Genomic DNA, 20,128 nt, shown 5'->3' with positions numbered 1-20,128 from the left:
ACCACAAGTGATAAAAACATGCTGGGTTTTGATAGATTTAGATTTCAACTGATTGCAATGACAGAATGAATGACAGTAGAATGATTGGCTCCACATATAGGACTTCCTCAACCACTCTGCTCTATTAATGACAGGTTACACTGGAGACCATCATGAACTTGCTCTCCATCACCGTTATACGAGGGAACGTCTTGAACCTGTCGAGCCAGTAAGAGATCTAATTAAATTTCCTGAGATTTCAAATAAAGAATTTATAAAGCTAAATTATGTTGTGTTTTCTGGTGAGAAATACAATGTTAGTTTGAAGTATAAAATTAATTCCCATCATAAATATGCCCATGTAGAAGGACACTTAAATACATGGTCGACTTTAAAAATCAAGCAGAATAATAGCAGTCATAATCTGGGGAGTATTTAAAAGTGTAAACTTATTATTATGGTGCGTCTACCCTACAAATACTATAAAGACTGAAAGAATACGTCTCTGGGTATTAGCACACAAGTTGTACATATTATTTGGTATATTTGCTTTTCTACTCAATATACCTTGTTTGCATATATACAACACAATCTCATTGACCCATCAGTTCTCACCAGATCAATGAAGTTAAGCAACATTGAGCCTGGCCAGTACCAGATGGGTGACCATTTGAGAAGCCTAGGTGCTGTATGTACCGCGCCGAGTCGTAGAAATTTCCAAGTTGATATCTGGGGGTGAATTTAATTCACTGGGGGAGACGCACCCCCTGAATAGACTCGCCTGGCAGATAGGCGACAAGATGGTAATCCACAAAAAGGTGTACAGGCAACCTGCTGCAAGATGCTTTACTGAACCTGCATGTCATAGCATGTTTGTCGCAGCGAATGGTGACATCTGAAGTGTGTGCGACATGAAGTTGCGCTTCGTGGATCACCCGAAACAATTTGTAGTTGGGGCTGGCTCAATACTAATAAGCAAACATGTATACTTGTATCTGAATTCTGCCAATGATGACGGCTTTGTTTCCATTAAATACCGTGTCTTTCTTGTGAACCCTTATGGGATCACAGTACTTATAATTTTTAAAAAACCCTATCAAGCTAAAAGCACAAAAATAAAATGGGACCTCAAATAAACTTTCGTCACCTTGAAAACCCTGCATTAAAAAACTATATCAATATGCCTTATTTTTCAGGCATGATTTTTGAATACAGTCTTTTTGGGAGAAAGCCTATTGGAGTGCTGGCTTGCAGAAGCAGTCAAAATGGTAGTTTACTTTTTTTACAAACTCTTTTGTCTGGATTAACAAACTGTGTGCTTTATTGGATTGAAGTGCTAAAAAACAAATTTGCAATTTCATTTTCATTACAAATGCATAATTTTTTTTTTTTTGGGGGGGGGGGGATAAAATAAAATAAAATCCTTTTATCCAATCTTTTTTTTTTCCTGCAAATTATGCAAAGGTTTGCAAATTATTTTGTCTCTTCAGTTTTTATCAAATATGTTGATGGATAGATGGCGTTAATAATTATTAACAATTCAACATTTAAACCTAAAGAGCATACACAAGGTAAACAGTCTTCTAGTTTTAAAAAAACAAGACAAATAGATTTAGGTTTTGGGCAAAACTGAACTGAGCTCAGATTAAAGAAGACTCCACACTCGTAGCACTGACAATATAAAACAACAGTTCGTTGTTTAGATAAACATTGTGCAATAAAAACGACATTTATTCAGCTAAAAATAATTTTCTACAAACATACATAACTAGAAACGGAGATTATGGTCCTTATTTATGGTAGATAATCTTATACCAAATAGTTCTTATTCAAGGGAGCTAATCACCAACAACGAAGGTAACTGATAACGTTATTTTTTTGATACACATTGTATCACAATATTTGCTGATGAATCTGGCAGATTTCTAACCTTTAGGATTAAGGACTTGAAGCAGATACAGAAAAATTGAAACAAAGTCAGAATATCTAAGAATATGGCTTCATTCTCGTCGTGATGGTGGTGGTAGTAACTGGACATCAGTATGTTCGATCCATTGCAACACTTTAGCTATGATGTCAATTATCAGATGATCATTCCTGTAAGGGCTCGATTTTATTATGAAACCAATGCCAACAATACAGAATCATGTTTCTAATAAAATGTGGATTTATAATTTCTTTTATTTGGATTCTTCAGACTACTGTTCTCATCTTGAGTGTCATTTTCACAATGTTTCAGTCAGTATTACCTCCAACCTTCTTCAGGTGTATCTTGTTGAACTCGGAAATCTTTCTATCAAACTAGAGAATCTGCGTGGGATTTCGAACAGAACCCTTTATGAACATCACCTGCACTATAACTTCCAAAAGAGTGTAACTTACAACTGAATTTTACCAAGTATAATATCCACTATGCTGTGGGTGCTTGCGGATTCTATCAACGGAAACCAATGCCAACAATACAGAATTAACCCCATTTAATAAAGTATTACTTATGGATTCAAACAAATTGCATTTGGAATATTTGTATTGCTCACAAAAAAAAAAAAAAAAAAAAGCAGAAAACATTTTAAAACAACTAACGAAGATGAAGAGAATACTTGTCACAATTACTGAGTTGTAATTCACGTCCAACCAAGAAAACAATTTACATAAGAATCATTTACAAAACTATATCTACAGAATCAGAAACCAATTCAACATGTAGAGGTGACACGATAACATTGCTTCATTAATCAAAAAAGTTCTACTTTAATACAAATTACAAAATTGAAAAAAAGAAATTGCTTAATGTTTTAAAATATCACAAAGTATACATTTTTAACATATGTAAACAGAAAAAAATTTATTCATAAAATTGAATACTGTAAATTTGTCATCTTATTTAGGTAGAGTATATATTTCTAATCTTTTAAATAATCATACCCCTTGCAGGTTGCATGAGGTAGGTACACCCGACACGATGCATAAGGTAGGCGCACCAGACAGGCAAACTGCATGAGATAATCATATTTAATTGACTTTATAAATATATTAGTCATAGGCTGTAACAATTATATTTTCGCTCATGAATCAAAAAGACATTTATTATAGAGTTTGCTTATTGAACATATGCCACGGAATGCCTAATAAAGATTAAAGCGGTAAGTCCTAATAATAAAAAAGAAAAAAAGAAAAAGAAAAATGTAAAAGATCAACTGGAGTGGGGAATCTTATAATCAAATAAATAAAATATGAAAGAAAAATTTGGTTTTGCAATCAGTCAAATCCAGTTTCAGTTGGGACACCGTCCAGAGGATTTGGAACCAATCCAGTGTTGTCAAAACCAAATTTTAATTTCATTTCTGCTAAATACCAGAAACTGAAAAATATGTAATAAAACTTATTTGATTAACAAAGCAATATTTAAGAAATCTCAACATCAAAAATGATATTTTAAAACATGTTTGGGGAAAATTTATATGTATGTCAATTGTGCTCAACACACGCAGCATTATATAATGACAATAGAAACGGTATATGTTGAATGTCTACACAAATGTAATCGTGCTGAGAATAAAAATATGATTGCATTTATCTAGCCATTTAACACCTTACTTTATTATCATTACAGATGTACACATATAGGTGCATATCTACACACATAAATCATAACTACACACATATGCACGCACATACATGCACACATTTATTTATAGCTATCTACACACCCACACACAAAGTGAATTAAATGTAGTGCTCAATTTGTGGAAAGTCCGTTAGTTACGATTCCTTATTCCTTGAATAAATAGAATAATTTGAAAATGTTTATCACTTCTACCATTTTGTATGCTGATGAACAACATGGCAGCTCCTAAAACTGGAACTGTGTGTGTGTGTGTGTGTGTGTGTGTGTGTGTGTGTGTGTGTGTGTGTGAAGAGATGAAAAAGGAAACAAACTAAATAATTATATGTTCAACAATTCATCTTTGTTTCAAGACTTCTGAAGGAGAAAATGAAAATTTATCTTCTTCAAATTAATCACCCTGAGGAAGTCCTGAAATAAAGATAAAATGTTGATGAACATATAATTTGTTTTTGTTTTCTTTTTACTCTCTCCATCATGTCGAAATATTATTTCTACAACTTGCATCTCATATAATTTAGGAGAAATGAACACGGAGAAAGTTCAATTATCTATGTAAGAAGAATATTTTTCCTATTTTTTTTCTAAAAAATTGAAATACATAGCCATGCAATATCTATGGGTTATGGTGTTCTATTCTCTTTAGTCAGCAGACCTGCGTGTTGTGTTCGAAACTCATAGGCATTGTATGGCTATGTACTTTGATGTTGTTTAAGACTACATAAGGTGCCACCAATTAATTCCTCAAGTTTGTAGACAATTTTCAATCTTTTATAGTTCTAGTATTGCTCCATCTTAACAAGAAGCATGAGGCTGTCTAATAATTGTAGTTTTAAGATATTGCTTAGACTTTATTTAAAACCGAGCTAGGGAGTCAGTCATCTAAAAACAAACTTCATAAACCTTTAAAGATCCAACATGGTAACTTGTAAAAAAGTTTGAATGAAGTTCAAGAACTATTTCTCTTCCAATAGTAATAAATTGCATATAGTACAAGTGCAATGCTGACGTTCCGGCACTGCTTTTAATCCAGGCAGAAATGAGAGAATATTATAACGCTGCTTCTGCCAAACAAGCTCACTCAATGACCAAAAATGAATCCTTGCTTATTGTGCCATCTTTGTGAAATGTGACTCAGAAGATGCAATGAATGCATTAGGCCGTAGGGGAACGAAGGTCTCATTTATTGATTTTTAGTACCATTTTTTATATCTAAAATACAGAAACAGTCAATGATATTTGCTGGTGTATATGACATTATTAAATGACAAGATTACAGACATTTCAGATTTTTAAAAATTTGATGTACTGAAATGAAGAAATATTCATAAAGAAAAATATTTTTTTTCTAATTATGAAGAAGAAAAAAAAAATCCTTAAAACACCAGCAAATATTATATACATATATATATATATATATATATATCCATCCAAAGACAAGGTATAAACATTTATATATTTTTGTATTGATTTTTACCTATATATATATATATATACACGGGTAAAAATCAATACAAAAATATATAAATGTTTATATCTTGTGTTTGGAAAAAAACGTTTTCGCTTTTTTACGAGAGCACAAAATTTTTGACCGATCCTTCGGTTTTCTTCAGTATATAATTTTGTCGAATAAGATATACATTCTAGGTCTATTTGATTTGATGATTGTTTATAATTTTCTAAAAAAATTATGCAAGTCAGAATTTAAGATAAATATACAGTTTCTTTCTGAATGTCATGTCTCGAACTTTAACATTTAAAAAAAAAAAAATAAGGTTACATTACCTTTGTGCTTCCATACATGCTTGAAATACAACTTTTTATAAGTTGAAGATTATAAAAATAGAAATAAAAATGTTTTCTTCTAAAACATCGATAAGCTCTGATGAAATGAAGTTATTGCTATTCAAATTTAATTTTTTTATACAATGATTGAAAAAAATTTTTTTTTTTTTTTCAAATTTGTGACTCGTGCACTAGATTATGAACAGGAAAATTTGGTGTTGCCCAGGATTGAATAAGGAACTTTGTATATAGTTTTTTTTTTACACCTTAATTTTCACATCTTATAACATTCAATTTTTTTTAGATTGAGAGAGAGAAAGGGGATGTAGGGTTAAAAGATGTAAGCAGCATTCATGGTGTAGGAGAGAGTTAAAGTTAAGTGATATTTATTAAAAAGAAATTACAATAATTTGTAAGGAACACTCGGCATTTTCCTTATAAACATTTCTACTCTTATTTTTTTATTGTAATTTTATATAATTTTCAACTTATAAATAAAAGAAATATAAAAACTTGTATTTCCTTTTTATGGATGTTAAGCATGTTCAGCAACTCCAAGATAACGTTCTACGCCTTTTGATCAAAATGAAATTATCCAAATACCATGCACAACTAAGAATATATACGGTTGTCGACGTCTGTTTCCAAAACCACAGGAGCTTCTGCACAGACACAAACTATAACTTGAATATACATTTTCCACTTCACCAAAACTTAATACTGGTTGAAACCTCTAAAAAATAAATTACAAAAAAAAAAGAAAACAAAAAAAAGAAAAAAAAAAAAAAAAGATATGTATTTTTGGATAAAAAAAAAAATTTACCTTTCATTCCGACTTGCAAAATTTGTTAGAATTCTAAAAGGCATAATGACAGAACTAAGACAACGTTTATTTTTTTGGACAAAAAAATGCTTCAAAGAGCAGATGTTGTCTAGCAACACTATATCTACAATAAATATCTATTTTTTGGACTAGAATAAGTATTTTACTTCATGAAGGGTCTCAAAAGATTTGAAAAACCAAAAATCCTAAAAAGCAAAAATCTTAAAAACGAAAGCTGCTTGGTGTAAGCGACACGATACGAGCAACAACAGAATGTAAATTGCAAACATACAACACCAAAACAACCCTTAAAATCTGAACGTGCTTTTGAAACAACAAAACAATCATACATGTATAATAAAATATCATTAATATCCGACACATTTTATTTAATGAAACGTTTTGAATTTATGTTTTATATTCAACATTTGTGTTGCCATGGTCCTATCGATAGAGTGTTCACTTACGAACGTAAGTTTTGCAAGTTCGTGTCCAACACACAGCATTTTTTTTTTTTCATAATGTTTTCCCTCTCCTATCTTTTTAAATTTTCAACTTTCTTGCGTGCATCCACCACGCTGCATTTTTGTTTTTATGTTTCTATTTATAGCATTGAATACTATTAAATAATGTTCAAATACAATTCATTTTGAAGTGTAAGTTTTCTATTTTCATTATGTACTTTCAAACATTATAAGTATATCTATAATTTAAATTCAAACAAAAATCGGGTTAATAGCTCAGTAGTCTATGTATTACTATAATTCAAAATATGAATATATGATGTTCTTTAAAACAAATTTGAAACATTATATAATCTTATGAATTGATTTGACGGCATTGTTTCACATCTTTTTCCATGTATTTTACACATACATAACATGATCTAGTTAAGAACTAGAGTTTCTTTGTTTTATTCCTAAATTCCTCAAGTGATCTTTCTAATATTAGGGAGGAATTGGCATAATAAATAAGTCCTTGATTGAGGACTTGACTTTCTTAAAAGCAACATCGCCTGACAAAGTCTTTAGTTATTCATAAATAATTGACTGAAACATTGTCATGATTGTGTAGCGATAGTAAAAAAAAAATGCTGATGTAAATATGAATAAAGAGAATATCTGCCTATATAGAATATTCAAAAATAAAAACCAACAAATTTAATGAGGTTTATATAAGAGTGCTCAAGAATAAATAGAGTAAGATATTCTTTTTATTTATATTCAAAAAACAATTTTTTAATATCGCTACACAATCATGACAATTTTTCAGTCAATTAGTTATGGATAACTAAAGACCTTGCCATGCTATGTTGCTTGAAGAAATTTTTTTATTCATTTTTTAATTTAAAACAACGATTATGGAAGTTGGAAAAAATCACGGCTATGGCAAAGTTCTTTTACACTCAAACAGTACGTTTGAACATTGCTTCAACAAATAGAAAAGACAGAGAAACAAATAGGAATTATCTCTGCTGTTTAATGAACCAGGTTATATACACACACACGTCCATAAATCCTACTTATTGTATAAACAATTTCTAATTTTTCAAATATTTGTGCTAGGAAGAACCTGCTAGAAAGAAAAATGTTTTTTATATAGATTTTCTGGACATCCTGTATAAACACAATATATACGCTACTTTCTAAAAATTGCATTTTTTTGGTGTTATTTAAGTTTTTCAGATGATATATGAATACAGTCGTAAATGTGTTTCACCCGCCATTATATAGCTATAAAGTGAGGCTCGCAGTTTGTTTATAAATGAAGAAACAGCTCGAGCACTGTAAAAGCGATGGACGAGTGTTTATTTAAAATGGACATTTGTTGAGATCATTTGCGAGCACAACTCCCATGGGCAAGTGAGTAGAACTGTCGACTATCAATGGGATGGCTGTAGGTTCAATCCTTGGCTGGGGAAAGGTGCTAATCTAGCCACACTGATGAGTTGTAATATAACAAAACAGTACTGCATGTAGATGACTATATATAACTAGAATACACGTCTTAGGACGAGTAAAATTCCACAAATGGAACAGTTTTTGAGAAACTTTACAAAAATTAAAGTTAAGATATGGTACTAAACCTTGCATCTGGATGACTTATTCCAATTTTGATAAAAATTCATGACATGATTCTGACTCTAGAAAATGACTCAAGGCTTAAGCTCAAGAGGTCTTAAGAAATTGAAATTAAGAGAATCTTGCCAATTTCAGAGATATGAATCTTAAATGCGAGTTTGTGCCTATATTATACCTGTAAAATACTTAAAAATCGAATAGTCATTCATGTCAAAAATATAATATAAAATTTTTTTTTAAATCGGAAGTATCTGAATTTTCACAAAGCGTTTCCACTTTTTTGTTTTTACCCTCTTTGCATAAAATTAAATTAAATATATTCCACATTATGATCCTTACATCTAGTAAGTGTATTCCAAAACTCATGATGACCAATTAATCAGTTTAGGAGTGAATTCTATACATATAAAAATAGCTAACTTTATAAAGATAGAGATATATACAGGATGTCTATAAAGTCCGTTTGCAATATAAACAATTTCTGACTTTTCAAATATTTGTAAGAATCAGCCAAAGTATTAAAACGAAAATTTTTGCAATAGAAAAAAAAAAAAGTAAAAAATATTTTAGGTGGCATACAGATTCCATGACCATTCGGCACATACAACCCGCATCGTGAAAAACTACATTCTTCTCCAATGTTATTGTTTTTAATTTTCAAATATCCTGGTTATTCCAGCAAAATCCAACACTTGTCAAAAAGTAAACAAAATATCGGAAGGTGCTGAAGAGCATAGTGCAAACCTGAATGGATGGAATCACTACCGAATGCCCCTACGACTTCCAGCAAGACTCCTGCACACAACCCAGGTGTGTCTGCTCAATAATGCTCCTCACCGCTGGTCATACCCTCCTCACTCGACTGCCCACTCCCTTTGACTATTTCAAAAGCAGCAAGCACACTCACCACGCAGTTAACCATCTGAATGCTATCATCATGGAGATATTCACTGCTATAAACAAAAACATGGTCGCCAAAGTGCGAGACTCATGCTTTGAGATGGTCATCTCAGCTGGCATCAGTTGCATTAAAAAATAATATTGTGTGTGCTGATAAATAAACTGTTGAGTCTCTGCAGATACAACTTTGATTTCATTTTTTTTTTTTAGTATTAAATTTTGTTGCAACACCATGTGTATATATTTTGCTGCATATTTTCTAGAACGTTCCATTGAAAATAAAAAATGTTGGATATTTTATCACTTTCTCATATACATAACACATTTGCTTGCATAAAATCAACTTTTGCCTATTGACCTTTTTATTTTCAGTTTCTTGTGTCTTTTAATGTCAAGATTACAATTATTAATGAAACTGGGAGGAAACAAAAAACAAAGGATCAATAGGTTATTCATTTTGTTTAATAAAACTTCATTGAATCAGAAAATTTGGCACATATATATATTCAATCACATTTAACTACCTATTTGTCAAAATTTGTTTGAAAGGGTAAACTTAGATTTTATTTACATTTTTGGATTGTGGTGGAAAAAGCGTTTAATCACAGAAAAAATGTCTTTTTGTGTGTGTGTGTATATATATATATATATATATATATATATATATATATATATAAGTGAACGTGTCTGTGTGTGTGTACATTTCCCTATGCAATAACTCTGTCAATTTTTAGTTTACAGACTCGAAATTTAATATACAGGGTACTGAAATTTGGGAAAATCTATGTGATCAGTTTTCAGCCAGAAATTTGGCTGTTAAAATGTCAGAGTTCACCTATTTGACCTTTGAGAACTTTACCAAACTCCTCCGACAATTTTGGGTCTAAACACTTGAAATTTTAGATATAAGTTGCTTGGACATGGATCTAACTTAATAACTTAGTTTGAGCCCAAAAAAATAAATGTTAAGGGATCATAATAGGGGTCAAATTTTTAAAAATTGACCGCTTTTTTTTTTTTTTTGCTCAACATACACCTCCAAACACCCGGGCAACGCCAGGCTGAAATGCTAGTATATATCTATAAAATGGCGGCCATAGAAATGAGGTGCATTCTTTGTTAATAAATAAATATTCCTTTCATTGTAGGATTGCAAGTTTCATAGCCTAATCAGATTCTGGGAAAAAGTCAATCAATTTAATACAAAGTTATGGACCTATATTGCATTTAAGTTGACATATCAAACTTATATTCTGATTAGCAAATTTTCATTGGTTATTGTTGCACCATGTTATTGGTATAATAACTTACTCTGATATAATTTATTGAAAAAATGATGTATGATGTATGATGTATCTATGATGTAGTTCTATCGATCCGGTAGATATCTCACTGCTGATGCTATTCTCTATCTATATAAGAGCCAGGTACGTCCAAGGATGGAATACTGTTGCCACATCTGGGCAGGAGCTGCTAGAAAGGACTTGTCCTGCCTTGATAGAGTTCAAAATAGACTTCGTAGCCTCGTAGGAGATGTCCTTTTCTCCTCCTTGCAACCTCTATCTCACAGAAGAGATGTTGCGAGTTTGTCTCTGATGTATCGTTATTTTCATGGAAAGTGTTCAACTGAGCTTCAATCTATGGTCCCCCCTCGCCAAACTTTCACAAGAAACACTCGTCTAGCTGTAAACACTATCAATAATTTCCCCCACTCTTTATCTGTGCCTAAACCTAAACGTAGATTCCATGAACAAAGCTTCTTTCTTAGAACTGCACGCCTGTGGAATTGTCTTCCGTTTTCCTGCTTTCCGGCTGACTACAATATGGTTGTCTTCAAGTCTAAAGTAAATAAGTTCTTGATGAGCCGTTCCATATAAGTTATCAAATTTACCAAATTTTCATTACTAATGATTACTATATTGTCCAATTTCTACTGTACACTCTTTAACCCTTATCCTTGAATGGCCTCTGCGCCTTGATAATGTGGTGATGCTTATGTAAAAAAAAAAAAAAAAAGTTCCGCCCGGGAAAATGGAAACATTTTTCAATTTCGACAAAAAAAAAGTCATATTTTTATTATTGAATAATATAAAAGTGTTTGTTTTCTTTACAGTTAAAATTTTAAATTCTTTATCTCCAAAAATTTAAAATATCTGACAAAAAATAAAAGTTTAATATTAAATGACTTTACTGCACCCTAACCACTATCAGGTACGTACAGCTCATATTATAGCAATCTATTTATACAACTGGAATTCCCAAATGGTTGTCCATCTAATTACTGACCAGGGTAAACGTTGTATGAAACATGTGGTTGGAGGGAATAAGTTGCAATGCATGGATCCCAACACAGATACAAAGAAAGCAGGATGCACTCTACCAAATCAAGAATCTTCTTGCAACCACCATTCAAGTAAAAAACGAACGTAATACCAAACTGATCGCGTCTTACATTTAAACTTAAGGATCATTAAATGAAGTTTGAATGTATTAGTTAAAATTCATACAACGAATGAGACAAAAGTATCGCAAACAAATATCATTTAAAAGCACGTATATAAAAATATATCTTTTCGGAAAAGTTAATTGGAATTAAAAGATTTTTGTTTTATTATGGAAATCGGCCCAGACAAGGCATGAAACTACTTTATGTAAGGAGCTTATAATTATGAAAGATAATTATTGATTATGACTGTCCTCTCCCCCATACAGAAGGTTTGATGTTGAAAAGATTTGAATGTTTTAATCATAGAATTAACATTTCAATGTAGCAAAATATTTTGAAGCGTCGGTGCTTATTTAGAATTATACTTAAAAAAAAAAAAAAATACAGAAAAATCTTTATGCTGTATTTACCTTTCAAGATGAAGATGTCATATTCCAAAATTCATGTGAATTCATGAAGTAGTTTCTTTTTTAATATAAAGAAAATCTTTTTTTTACGGTTTTTAAGGATTTTAATAGTAAACTGTATCCATTATAAGGCTGATTTTAGTCTCGATAGTTCGAATGGAGTTGTCTCCCTCTTATTTATAAATCATGAATGTTCAAAATACGTCTCACCAAGCCAAAAAAGTAAATTTTTTTAGTTAAAAAAAAAAAAAAAACTACAATTTATGTGATTTTTGGAATATGACATTTTTGTTGCCTGATGGGTACATACAGCATAAAGATTTGTGTATTTTCTAATATTTTATTTTTTTAACATTTGACAAAATATAAATATTAGATTTAAATTTATAAGTTTATGCAAATCTTTATTAACTGTTAAATTTTAAAAAAAATTGTATATTATGAACATCAGAAGTTTCAGATGTTTTCAATTAAATTCTAAAAGAAAAAAAGTTAATTCAAAAGAGTAACAATTTGAACTGAATGATAAAAGGATTTATTTATTTCAGTTTCTGAATTTTTTAGACGAGGATTAATTGTTTGTATTTGCATTCTTCGGACTACTGTTCTCATCTTAAGTGTTATTCTTAAATTATTCTTAAAATGTTTTGACCAATGGCCAACCTTCTTCAGGTGTATCTTGTTGAACTTGTGATTCTGCATCAAATTTCGAATAGAATCCTCCATTCAAACTACAGGGGCAGCATACTCTTGCTCTGTCAGCCATGACTAGGTAGAAGTCTCTAATACAACTTTTTTTTGTTTCTAGATGTAAATATCACTGTTTATCACTACAGTGGACCTGTATGAGAGTGCCGATCCCCTAAAAATGTGTTTTTTGACCTTTTTTTTTTTTTAACTTTTTTTCCAACAATTATTACAGACTTTAGTATGATATTAGCAGAAAAAAATTTTGAAACAAAAACAAATTTAATGACTTAAGGGGGTTCACTTTCTTGTTATATCATTCTAATCATGTGACACGTCGGTAAAGAAATGGCCAGTAAGTCAGATAGCAATGAAGTAGAACATTATAATGAGAAAGTGAACTGAGAAATCATTAAATTTTATTTTCCAAAATTTTTCTGCTAATATGATACTTAAAATTGTAATCTATGATAATCGTCAGAAAGAAGTTTTAAAAAGGTGAAAAAACAGTCATTTTTAGGGGATGGGTGCTCTTGTACTGATCTGCCATCACTATATCTTTGGAATGAAAAAAGAAGAAAAAAAAAAAAAGGATTTAGTGGAAAAAAAAACAAAACAACTTATTGTAGCGTCTATAGGCACCTATCCCTGAAAAAATAATTCAAATCACACATATAGAGGTTGTCTTAAGCTGCCATGTTTCATTTTGGGAAAGGTTATATAAATTCTGTGCAGATTTCTGAGTTTGACAAGATACACACAAAGAAGGTCGGAAGTTACATCGACCAAAACATTGCACAAATAACACTCAACATGAAAACAGAATCCAAATAATATGTTTATTTTTAAAATGAGTACGAATCTAAATTATTTTTATGTTGATGCAAATATTAAATTTCCTTGTTAGCATGTCACCATAAACCCTAAACAATTTGAGAGAAAAAAAAGTTATCTCCTTCATCCCTTAAAAAAGCATTGGAAAGCATGATTTGTGCAGCAGATAAAGGAAGTTTCAAATGGAGTCGTTACCAACATCAATTTAGCAAACCTCATTTTCAAAGTAATTCTTTACTATAAATTGGATAATAATTTATCGTTTTTTTTCTATAAAGAATCGTATTCATCCATTTTATTTGTTCATTTCTGTGTCTTACCATGCACAAATCATTCCATAACATATGTAAACTTTTTTTTTTTTTACTTGGGAGTCACTACTTATCAAGGCTCGAAGGCCATTAGAGGATAAAGATTAATGAATGTAAGGTCGTAGTTTAATAATTGTTAATGGTGTAAATTAGGTAGAATTTGATTATTTATGAGGATGGCTCAATAAGAACTTGTTTACATTGGATTTGAAGGCTACTATGTTGTATTCAACCAGGAAGCAGACCAGCGGAACAGTTTTCCACAGATGGGTAGTTCTGGGAAAGAAGCTTTGTTCATGGAATCTGCATTTAGATTTAGACACAGATAGAGAGTGAGGGAAATCATATATGGTTGTAGCTAGCTTGTCTTTGATTGGAGTTCAGCCAATAAAATATTTTAGTAAAAAAAAAAAAAAAAAAGGATTAGATTAAAAACAATTTATAGCAAGTTGAATCGTATCTGAGAGAAGTTATACCAATGTTTATTTTCAGCAAACATGTTGCCACAACCTAAAAAGTTGAAGTAACCACATGTTATGTCTTAGACGTTTTCTTTCTTTCTTTCTTTTTGAACTGCAAAATCTAGAAAAACCGAGACAATTATTCTATTTTTAAAGTTCATTGCTTTTCTTAGTTTAATAAAATATTTGTATACTGCAAATAATTCACATTTATGAGGGGGTGGGGGTGGGGAGAATTTTCCATTTCCGGTTCTTTCAACTTTTAATGGTTGTGGCACCAGGTTTGCTTAAAGTAAACAATTTAACATTGCTCAGATATTCAACTTTTAAATTTCTGCTTTTAATCAATTTTTTTTTTGTTACAAAAACATGACTTTAAAATGTTGTTTAAGCTTATTTTGCAGTCAATAATTTGAATAATTAAAATATGATTTTATCATCAGTACCCCAGAAACGGATGGAATCATTTGTTTAAAAGTTATTTTTGTTAAGAAATGTATTTAACATTGATTTTTATTTTATTTTTTTCACTGCAAACAAGTAATAGTGCTACTTGGAATATAATGGGCTACTATTTAAGAATGTGTCTAACAGAATACTTTGGGGAGTTGAGCAGCAAGATGTTTGTTTACAATAAATTTACACTTCTGCAGGTTAGTACAGTCAGGGAGGCAGGAAACAGAAAATTCAAATGTCTAAAAGTCTTAGAGGAGAAACTATTAGAGTAAAAGGCCTTCTTGCATCTGGGGAGCTCAACAGTGAAGGGGTGGGATTTTGCTACCTGTCAGTGAGTCAGGAGTATGTACATCAATGAGGCATGTGTTATGAGTCCATCAGAGTACACTCCATTAAAGTTCTTGTAAAACAGGCACGTGGATGCAAAATTGTGGTGATGGGACAGAAGTTGGAGCTTAGCCAACATTGCAAGACCTATTAGATTTGAGATGTTTTTGGATCCTGTCTGAGAGGGAGAAACTAGTGATAGATACACCAGCTCAGATGTGGTAAATTGTGACTTTGTAAAGATAGAAGGTGCTTTTTGGAGGGAGTAATTTTCTAGTATGGTAAAAGGAGCCCACCTTCTTTGCAACAGCCTTGGCAATGTCCTCAATGTATTTGTTCCAATTCATGTAAATGCATAGAATATATTTTTATAAACAAAATGTATCAACCATGTCATATTTTCCTACCTACCATATTGAAAAAAAAATCGTTCTCATTGTATCATGTATAATCTTTCATATGCTCGTCAAGAAGATATGACAAGGTCGATATGTATTAAAAAAAATATTCTTTCCTTTAACCGTGGTTTTTAATCACAACTCAAAAGCAAGTTTTTGTAACAGATTTCTTTTACATCCTCATGTAGTATTTCAAGTGGAAAATTAGTAGATTAGCATAATTGTGAAGACGATTTTGCCTACATGTTTTCATTTCTTTTAGAATGGTCACTTTAAAATGCTTTGAATAAATGTGTGAAATTTGAGCAAGGGCCTAAAATAGTGCATATAAAAAAAAATGATGCTGAATGATGAAAAATAAAACATGCTGTTAGTGAGATTGTGTTTTAGGTTATAGAAGTGAAAGATGACTAAGTTTTCTTTGTATGAGACTCGAATGTATATTGGCTTTAGATGTAAAAAGTGATTTTAGATGAGAATGCGTGGGTGGGGGATACTTACAAAATTATACATCGGACCCTGGCATGGAAGAAAAAAAAAGAGAAAAGAAGAGAGAATAAGCATGCAGAACACATGAAAAAAACAAAACATTTGGGAAGAAAACAAAAAATGTGTGGTAGTAGGGGGAAGAGTGTAAGTGAGAATATAAGCAGAGAGGGAGGAGCATTTAGTAAAAAAAAAAATGAAACTTTAACAATAGTTTGGGCAATTGCCAAACACGTGGTTGTTAATCATCTATAGAATGGATTTTGCTATTAATGCCAAACAACTTGTGTAGAATTTGAACCAGACGTAACTTACGGCCCGCTCGGCTTTGCTCAGAACATGACGTCATGTGATTGGGTTTGAACGTAATCTGACGTAAGATGCCGATCAATACGCAGCAAAAGAGCAGACGATCTTTGGGAAAATATTGAGGAAAGAAGAAAAAAGAAAACAATCAACGGGACCAGCCAGGAGCTCCTCAACAGTTATCTTTTCGAGTTTATGTGAAGGCAGAAATTTGGTAATGATCCTTTTGTCTCCATCTTAAACCATATATCGCAAAGCGTCTCTTCTCACCCCACTTTGACATTGTCTGATGCGACCATAGAAAAGTCTACTTAATCATAAGGGAATATCCCGACTGTATTAATTTAATTGAATTTTTTAAAATCAGTTTCCCAGTCTCACCCTTCAAAAAAAAAAAAAAAAAAAAATATTTACTTTACATTAGTTCCACAAATAAAGAAAAAAATGTAAAAAATAATATAAAAAACACAAAAGTATGCTTTTTTTTTTTTTTTAAACCTTTGTTAAAAAAATATGTAAAACATAAAAAAAAAATGTTTTTCAAATTAGTTTTGTTCAATTTTGTTTGTACCAAAAGAAATTGATTGAAAAAAAAAAAAAAAAATTGTTTATTATTTTCTTCACTTAAAAAAATCATTAAAACAATAAAACAAAAATTGTTATGGTAAGTCATCGTTTCTTTTTTTTATTTTCATTAAATTTTGTTTTTTGCTGATTTTATTATATTTAAATGTTTTCTTCATTGTTTTCATACAATAACATTGTCATGCTTTGAAAACCATTGGTTTACGTCATATTCTGAGAAAAGCCGAGCGGCCAGTTAGTTACGCCTGATTCAAATTCTGCATAAGTACCCAACTTATTTTATACTAAAATTATGATTTAAGCTATTTTCTTAAAAAAGGAAAAAAAAATTAATTTGATCTGTCATCACTAGCCAGTGTCCGATTGATGGTGATGATCACAACAAACTAAGGATTGTCTGTTAAGTCTGTTGTACTTTCTGAATGACATTATCCTCAAAGTCGATCTGGCAGTCCCAAATTGAGGTCTCAATATTCCGGATGTACTCTCAGGTCATACCCAACACCAGTAAAAACAACACTTAAATATTAGATGTCTATTGTATCTATGGCAATTAAAAAAAAGAAAAATGGCGACCTGTATTTGCCAGTCTTGTCAACAAGCTTAATTAGGGGGCATATAATTACTTGCTCCTGGTTAGTATATGTAACCAATTTGGAATTTTTGCCAATGAATAAGAAAATTACACGGAAATCAAACCAGCATAACTAGAGCTATCCACTCTTGGATCATTTTGTTACCAAAATGAGCAAAGACAGATGAGCAATGTATAGTATCTGTTCTGATACTACATATTTTTGTTCTTAATTAGTGAATGAAAAATCCTTCTAGACTAAGACAATTTAACATTTTTACCCCAATCCAAAGTACCCCTTTTTAAGGAGTTGGATTTTCCCCACATTAAAATCTGACCAGGTGTCTAACTCTTCCCTTGTGAGGGTGGGGGGATAAGAGGGAGAGGCAGCCATGTTAATTTTTAGTTTGAATATTTCTTTTGGTTTGAATATTACCAAAAATATGATAAAAAAAAATTTTTTTTAGTATTAGTTAACTCAATAGACAGACATAAATTATGATTTTAAGCAAAAAATAAAGAGCTGGGAATAATGCCCAAACCCATTCAACTGTAAATAATAAGCAACCATATATTAGCAAATTACCAAAGTTTGAAGGTTAACAAAAGGGGGTGGAAGGCATCGGTTAAAATGTGCGTCTGTTGTGATCCGCATGTGCACATAGCAAAAAAAAAAAAAGGAGTGCAAAAAAGCATTGTTAAAAATAAATTTCTAGGTCGTTTGATATGACAGGGCAAATTTGAAAATTGTTATATCCGTTCAGCATCATAAAGTGAATAATAATATTTGACTTTTGACAAACTTTCATGCTAGAAAGAAATTACTTTCTAATCAGTTAAAGTTTCAAAATCATACAACATCCAGTTTTCATTGTATATATATATATATATATATATATAGAAAACAAAAAGGAACAAACCGTATTATGTGTTCACCAACGTTTCGTCTTTATTTCGAGACTTCCTCTGGATGAATGAGATTAAGAAACCAAAAAATATACCAGTACAAAATATTTGAAAATGTTTCACGTGCACAGTGTGATGCAGTTCTATTTAAGAGAAACGGAAAATTGATGTTGGAAATTCAAAAAGGAGGGGGGGGGCTGGCGCTGTTAAAGAGAAGGAAATTTAGTGACGTCATATAGTCGTTAATTTAATTTTAAAACTATGAACGCAAGTTTATATTCTTATTGGGAAAAAGATATATCTGTTGAAATTCAAATATAAGTTTGTAATAGAAATAAAATAAGTGTTTTTTTATGTAATTTATTGATTGAGATTACGTGTTAATTATTACAGGGGGTGTTTGAATGGTGTGAGAAAGTTAACCTGTGTCCACAGTTAAATAATGTTCTTTTAATAACAGTTTACTTATTAATGGCACTATGTTATAGAAACCTCCACGTTGTTTAATAGTGCTTGAAATTGCGATAAGCGCAGATTCAAGAAGTCTCCGGCACGGTTTATTTGAAATAAATTTAACTACTTTTGCTTGTTTAAAATCAAAGGTGTGGTTATGTTGCAATGAATGAGAGAATAATGCACTTAGAGAATTGCTATTTTTTATATCTCTTTTGTGTTCATTGAGCCTTTTTTCCAATTTACGCTGAGTTTCACCAACGTATTTATGATGGCAATTATGGCAAGGAATAGTATATATACCTCCATCGGAAACTGGTTTGTTATAGAGATGTTTCGTGGTTTTTAATATATGCCTTATGGTTAATGATGTGGTTTGTACGATAGGAATTTTTAGTTTGTTTAGTGTGTTATAGATTATTGTATTATTGGTGTGTGTAGGTAAAAGAAGATGTCTGTTTATGAGAGAAAGGTCTGGTGTGTATGATTTTTTATTATTATTTATTCTGGAAAATATTTGTGTGGCTTTTCTCTTAGCATTCAATATGAAATATGTCGGATATTGCAAGGTTTTCAAAATGTTTTTAAGGTATTTGAATTCTTCGTCCAGATATTCAGGACTGCAAATTCTGAAAGCGCGTAAGAAGAAACCAATTATCATCCCTGTTTTAATACGGTTTGTTCCTTTTTGTTTTCTCTATTTTGGCGGAATACTATTTCCATTATTTTCATCATATATATATATATATATATATATATATTAGTCCTAAACCAAAAGAAAACATTTTCGAATACACCTCTGTCATATCTAAAAACCAATTTATGAATTGACAAAAACACAGAAAATAATGGCCAGAAATATTCAGCAAAACAGACAATTTGAGAAAAGAGAAGATTAACTGCATAAAATAACAAAACAACAAAAATCTCAATAATAATCCTTTTTTTTTCTTTCTCTTTAACAGTAGAACAACATAAGCATGAAATGAATAGTGTGTGTCCGTAGGACGGGGAGGGTTATATGCTTATCTACATATATCTATAAGTATATCGACGGACATTCAGAAACACTTTTTTTTATAAAAATCATTTAAAAATAAATTAAACTATGGCTTAATTTAAGTGGCACACAGAATGTGGAGTGATTACTGGTGCGGATCATGAACTCTGAATTGTGTTCGAGATCAGTTGAAGATATTATTCTCTCTTCATCTATTTCTCACTTCCCATCATTTCTCATCTCATTCGCTCTAAATATAATATTCAACTTACAAACAAGCAAGCTAAAAAACAAGATT

At 31.1% G+C, this 20,128-nt stretch overlaps 1 protein-coding gene across 50 annotated transcripts in view; it reads right to left on the bottom strand.

Annotated features, from left to right (window-relative positions):
* LOC145243857 (oxidation resistance protein 1-like) overlaps positions 1 to 20,128 on the bottom strand; it is an 886,868-nt gene that overhangs the window by 111,971 nt on the left and 754,769 nt on the right. For 30 of the 50 annotated variants that reach the window (XR_013862953.1, XR_013862954.1, XR_013862956.1 and 27 more), the window contains one exon: positions 16,022 to 16,039. The exons of the other annotated variants lie outside the window; for them this stretch is intronic. Coding sequence is in view for 25 of the 30 variants with exons in the window: in XM_080106914.1 (XP_079963040.1) it covers positions 16,022 to 16,039 (18 nt within the window). In the remaining 5 variants the exon portion in view is untranslated. The remainder of the gene's footprint in view (positions 1 to 16,021; positions 16,040 to 20,128) is intronic. 50 annotated transcript variants of the gene reach the window in all.

This window comes from Euprymna scolopes, chromosome 22 (genome assembly GCF_053919585.1).
Source record: "Euprymna scolopes isolate OS-2025 chromosome 22, ASM5391958v1, whole genome shotgun sequence".
NCBI classification, from domain to species: domain Eukaryota; kingdom Metazoa; phylum Mollusca; class Cephalopoda; order Sepiida; family Sepiolidae; genus Euprymna; species Euprymna scolopes.
Note: the sequence above shows the minus strand (reverse complement) of the source record. Positions and strands in the feature narration are given on the sequence as shown.